Consider the following 6,636-nt stretch of genomic DNA (forward strand, 5'->3'; position numbering starts at 1 on the left):
TCACAGTATTAAGAGATAATCACAGTATTTCTTATTAAACTTTTCTACCATTTTTTGGTATGCCTATACATAAAACACTGCTTTTGTATTTTTTTAATTTGTAGAAGTCTAGAAAATTATACCCCAGGCAAGGTTTCATATGAGGCAGCCCACCTTACCAATACCAATAAAATCATTTCACCTGATACCAGATGCTTCTCTGACAGCATGATTTTTGTGACAGGACTCCGGTGAACAGTGAATGTCTGAAAAAGCTGAGGGCCCGACCCAACCGTCTCTGGGTGCTGCACAATGACGCGTACTGCGCCAGAACTCGTACCATAGGCAATCTCGATCCAGTTACCACTGACACCTACACAAAATCAAAAGTGGAAAGGGGAAATAATAGAAGACGATCAACAGAAAGCTGCCCTTGCAAGTGTTCTCTGTGACAGAAGAGGCAGAGCTGGATTCAGCACTTGTATCAGCCCAAATCCCACTCAGTGCAGAAATCTGAAGACTTCTCTGACTGTCTTAATGCCTTACTTCCTTTATTAATTGCTTCCTAACACTCACTCCACTGTACTAAGTGTTAGATTCTACCACAGCAACTGTAACCCCCCAGTTCTCTACCTACCTCTACTCTTTACTGATGAGACTGAATCATAATCAGTTTAGATTTAAAACACCTTACAGAGTGCCTTGCCTGAGACAGTAGGTACTCATTAACTGCTTAAAGAATAAATCTGATATGCTAAGAACACCACTGATACAGCACAGGATTCCAAAAGTAATGCTCCATATGACTTCTAGCTTAGAATGACCACCTGTGTTACTTCTGCTACAACATTAAACCTTCTCTTTGAGTAATCAAGTACTGTAATTACTTGTACATACACAAGTAATATGCTCTTCAACAGTTTCAAAACTGTTAACCAGGGAACAAATATACCCATTACACTGCTGACATCACACTTACCTATGCTGTCTCTTTTAATTATGTACAAGTAGTTCATCATGTTAGGTTCGTGTGCGGATTTTTTCTCAAACAGGTGCCCAGATTCCATCACATATTTAAAGACAGAATGGAGTTCAGGGATAGATAGCCTTTCAAAGCTTCACAGAGAACCTCTTAATAGCTATTGTTTCTGACCAACCCAAAAATATTTGAATCAAGGGAGAAAGGGCAGGCTATGGAAAACACTTCTCAAAATTTAAGGCAACTACACCCTCATGTCTTAAAAGAAGATACTGCCACCACAAAAGAAATTTTTTTCTCCCTTTTAATTTGCGGGGGCAGGGGGAGCATACTTCATTCTAGAGCAGGGGTCAGCAAACTTTCTGTAAAAGGCTGAATAGCAAACAGTTTAAACTTTGCATGCCAAACTGTCTCTGTGACAACCACTCAATTCTGACACAGGGGCACAAAAGCAGCCAAAGATAATACATAAAACTATCAATGAAAAGAACATGGTTTGCTGACTTCTGTTCTGGAGCAATATAGTTTAAATTCTACCATAATTTCAATAAAAATCTGTGTACACCAGAATATTTTTCTTTCATATAGAAGATAATGATTTCTTAAAATCATTCAATAATATGATTCTACACAAGTAATATATTCAACCTATTAATATTACTGGCCACATGTAAATATTTCCTAGAATTCCTTTCATTACAGATAAATTTTCAGTTCCCCATTTATGTTTATCCTTCACTCTAGAATACAAAAATTCTTAATAATTCACAGAACTAGTTTGTTAATTTCACTGTAATGGCCTCTGAAAGAGAAGTTATGGGTACTGATATTTTCCAAAACTTAAATTTGAAATTTCTCAGAGAAATAAGCTCATTTTCCAATAGAGATTAATAGTCTAAAAGCTTCTGTTGTTGTTGTTGTTAAAAAGATAAAGCTCTTAATTTCAAAATGAAATCAGCGATCATAGGAAGGTAAATGTGCAGGTCAGTTTTAAAAATAATTTTAGTTATTATTATTATCATAAAAATTAACAATACAATTCAGAAGAAGGAAAGTTCTAATTTTCTACCCCAGAGTATGTTTATTGGTCATGTTTGACCTCAATCTAAAACCAAACATCAACTTCAGACTAAAAGAGATGAAATCCTAGCACTGCAGCTTACCAAAACAAAGGACCAGATTAGTATTAGAATAAACCAATGAATAAACATACATAAAATAACATCCATAATAATAATTTTGCTATGCACTAACTTGTTTTGGGTGTGAGGTAAACACTCAGAGCAGTAATAGCATCATTTGAGGAATCATGATAAAGTTCAGTTACAAGAAGATCATTATCCTTCATTCGCAATGGGAACTTCTGCATATCTAAAAAGTAAAAATAGTATGAAAATAAATGGTAAATCTAAAACTTAAATTAGTACTTTCTTGTTTTCATTTAAAAAGTCATACTAAACAGAGCCACACTAAGTGCCTGACCACTTACCTATATAATATATTGATCCATTGTTACATCCCAGCAGCAGGAATGAGCCAGCAGTGTCGTAACTAGTTATAGGAACGACGTCTTGAACCTGATGTAGTGAGAATATTGTTAGATGTCAGATGTTAATTACAATCTATATTTTCTGCTCAATGTCCTCAAATTTTTTATGCAATAAAGAAGATACTTAATTAGGTCTTAGAACATGGACTTTCTTTACACACACACACATCCATGCGGAACTCTGAAGAACCACCAATATAGTCCCCTTTAAAGCTTTTTTCTAAAAAAAAAAAAAAACTTATTTCCAACAGCAGCACTTTACTTTCAGAATTTAGTTATCTCCATTTTCTGCACATGACCATGAGGTTAGAGCACATATTAGGACTGGAAAACTAAGTCTGACCCAGGCCCCTTTCTCCCTTCTCTCTCTCAAATAAGAGATGAAATGACCTGCCCAGTTAGAATCATAAAACAGATCAGCCAACTTCAAGACAGTACTTGCTCCCTTGATACACTGTCATTTCTTCGAAAAGGCAGCATTCTCTATCTCCCCCTGAAGACTTCACCTCTGTATCCTAGGAAACGGCCAATCAAGTTCTCAGATGCTTTTGTTTTTTCAAGCATTAGAATAAAAAAATCAGTTTTCCAAGCAAATCAGGCTAGTTACAAATTAATGAATGCTTATGTTTGTGTTAAGAGAAAAGCAAAGGGCATGACTTTTACTATAAAACAAAACAAAAACCAGAAAGTCTTACCGAGTACTGGCAAGAAGATCAAACTGAATCCCCCTTATGTACAGCCAGACCAGGCATGCATGTGAAACTTTACACACTCAACATTCACATTATACACTTTTCATATCTAGGTGAACAAGTACTGGAATGGACAAGGGATGTTGAAATACTACTTCTGCTCTGTAGGCGCTTTGAAACTCATGGGCAAGAAAGAAAAAAAAGACAATTACAATGTAAAAGGCACTAAAATAGGATGTGCAATACAACCATGGAGGAAGAAAGGATTCCTGTTTAAACTCCAGTCCAGGGAGGACAAAGATCAAGGAAAAGTTCAAAAAGGAAGTAACACTTGGAAACAAAACAAAGAAATAACTAGGAGTTAGGCAGAGAGGGAAAAACACACATCTGAAGGACAGCAAGTACAGCACAGAATCTATGCCAATTCTAACTAAAAACCAAATTTAAAAACAGCTAAATCTTGGAAATAATGACTCGAATAAGCTGTTCATGTTCACAGCCCTAAATTCTGGTGTCATGCTTGGGTATAAGTCACACTAGCAATACCTCTGCAGAGATTTTGATGGCCACCCTCAACCCCAGGTCAGGTTTCTGTTTCAGCAGAGCCAACAGGTTCAGAAGCAGGTAGTCATTGAGAACTCTTCCGTGATGAGTCAAGAGGTCTGAAGAAAGGAGCGGAGGCTGCTTCACTGATGTATTTTCTTATATCAATTGTATCTTTTTAGTTCACTTACTCCAGAAAGTGCTTCAGTTCTACCCCAGAGTCTTCACAGTCAGAGCATAGGGGTAGGTAAGGCCATGAGACTCCTCTCTCTCTAGACCAGTTTTCAATGAAAGGCTGGCAGCAGCTTGGAGCTTTCCCTGGGACATCCCAGACAGACACTTGACCTCTTATTCTCTGGGAGGGTGGGCGCCAGGATTAGAGCCTTCCTAATCCTGGAGCAGTGACGGATTTCCTCTTAAGCTCTAAAATCACTGCTGATGCTGACTGCAGCCATGAAATTAGAAGAAAACTGCTTCTTAACAGGAAAGCTATGACAAACCTAGACAGTGTGTTAAAAAGCAAAGACATCACTTTGCTGACAAAGGTTCATATAGTCAAGGCTATGGTCTTTCTAGTAGTCATGTACAGATGTGAGAGCTGGACAATAAAGAAAGCTGAGCACCAAAGAATTGATGGTTTTGAACTGTGGTGTTAGAGAAGACTCTTGAGAGTCCTTTGGAAAGCAAAGAGATCAAACCAATCAATCTTAAAGGAAATCAACCCTGAATACCCTTTGGAACGACTGATGCTGAAGCTGAAGTTCCAATAACTTTGGCCACCTGATGGGAACAGCTGATTCATTGGAAAAGACCCTGATGCTGAGAAAGACTGAGGGCAAGAGGCGAAGAGGGCAACAGAAGATGAGATGGTTGGATGGCATCACTGATTCAAGCGACATGAACCTGGGCAAACTCCAGGAGACAGTGAGGGACAGGGAAGCCTGGCATGCTACAGTCCCTGAGGTTGCAAAAAATCACATGACTTGGTGTCTGAACACCACCATCACCTCCTTCCCTGCACCCCGACCAAGTCCTGCTCTTCTCATGTCCACCTCTCAGCACAAGGAGAACAGAGAAAGCAGAGGACATGTGAAGTTAGGTTACAGAGGAGATGGTACCAAGATCTTCTCTCCCAGCATAAGCAAGGAGGCAGTCATTTTGCAGCCTTCTCTTCTTTACCCCAATAACTTCATGGCAAGAACCTGAGAAACCACACTGATCAGTACATGTGATTCCATCATGGTGATCACAAACCTAAAGTAGAAGTGAGTTTTCTCTCCTAAGGTAGTTCAGTGATTATCATTAATGTCTATGTAAAAATTTAAATGATTTACATTTTGAAAATAATCAGTCTATCTTCCCAAGCAATACAAGGCCCCTTAAATCTTGTAACCACAGTCTCTACCTAGATAATCATTTGTTAACAAAATGTTTTAACTCTCCTCCATTACTTTTTAAATACTTAGATTCACCAACATATCGAGAAATGCCTTTGCTAGTAAGGTTTGCAGTATTCCACTCCTTCCTCTTCTAAGTAAAATAACCTTATCAAAGGGCATTTCTTCAGCAGTCCTTCCACTGAGGGTTGTAAATGACAAACTCTATCTGTATTATATGAAAACATCTCTCATTCATGTCTGAATGACAGTTTTGCTGAATATAAAGCTCTAAGTTGAAACTTATTTCCTCAACTAACTCGAGAATAGCCTACTGTCTTCTGGCTTCTACTGTTGCTCAACAAAGAATCTGTTTTACATCTAGCTAGAGAGTAATGCTCGAAATTCTCCAAGCCAGGCTTCAGCAATACATGAACGGTGAACTTCCAGATGTTCAAGCTGATTTTAAAAGGCAGAGGAACCAGAGATCAAAGTGCCAACATTCGCTGGATCATGGAAAAAGAAGAGAGTTCCAGAAAAACATCTATTTCTGCTTTGTTGACTATGCTAAAGCCTTTGACTGTGTGGATCACAATAAACTGTAGAAAATTCTGAAAGACATGGGAATACCAGACCACCTGACCTGCCTCTTGAGAAACCTATATGCAGTTCAGGAAGCAACAGTTAGAACTGGACATGGAACAACAGACTGGTTCCAAATAGGAAAAGGAGTACGTCAAGGCTGTATATTGTCACCCTGCTTATTTAACTTACATGCAGAACACATCATGAGAAACACTGGGCTGGAAGACGCACAAGCTGGAATCAAGATTGCCAGGAGAAATATCAATAACCATAATAAGATATGCAGGTACCACCACCCTTCTGGCAGAAAGTGAAGAGGAACTAAAAAGCCTCTTGATGAAAGTGAAGAGGAGAGTGAAAAAGTTGGCTTAAAGCTCAACATTCAGAAAACGAAGATCATGGCATCTGGTCCCATCACTTCATGGCAAAGAGATGGGGAAACAGTGGAAACAGTGCCAGACTTTATCTTTTTGGGCTCCAAAATCACTGCAGATGGAGACTGCTGCCATGAAATTAAAAGATGCTTACTCCTTGGAAGAAAAGTTATGACCAACCTAGATAACATATTCAAAAGCAGAGACATTACTTTGCCAACAAAGGTCCGTCTAGTCAAGGCTATGGTTTTTCCATGGTCATGTATGGATGTGAGAGTTGGACTGTGAAGAAAGCTGAGTGCCAAAGAATTGATGCTTTTGAACTGTGGTGTTGGAGAAGACTCTTGAGAGTCCCTTGGACTGCAAGGAGATCCAACCAGTCCATTCTGAAGGAGATCAGCCCTGGGATTTCTTTGGAAGGAATGATGCTAAAGCTGAAACTCCAGTACTTTGGCCACCTCATGCGAAGAGTTGACTCATTGGAAAAGACCCTGATTCTGGGAGGGATTGGGGGCAGGAGGAGAAGGGGATGACAGAGGATGAGATGGGAAGATGACTC

The 6,636-nt window shown here is 39.0% G+C and overlaps 1 protein-coding gene across 1 annotated transcript in view; it reads right to left on the minus strand.

Annotated features, from left to right (window-relative positions):
- Positions 1-6,636, minus strand: part of KCTD3 (potassium channel tetramerization domain containing 3) — a 68,147-nt gene that overhangs the window by 17,921 nt on the left and 43,590 nt on the right. Inside the window, exons 10-12 of the mRNA XM_010853303.1 lie at positions 2,448-2,535; positions 2,213-2,329; positions 182-352 (exon numbers count right to left, since the gene is read on the minus strand). Of these exons, the coding sequence (XP_010851605.1) occupies positions 182-352; positions 2,213-2,329; positions 2,448-2,535 (376 nt within the window). The remainder of the gene's footprint in view (positions 1-181; positions 353-2,212; positions 2,330-2,447; positions 2,536-6,636) is intronic.

The sequence above is a fragment of the Bison bison genome, unplaced genomic scaffold (genome assembly GCF_000754665.1).
Source record: "Bison bison bison isolate TAMUID 2011002044 unplaced genomic scaffold, Bison_UMD1.0 scf7180017864325, whole genome shotgun sequence".
Lineage (NCBI taxonomy): Eukaryota > Metazoa > Chordata > Mammalia > Artiodactyla > Bovidae > Bison > Bison bison.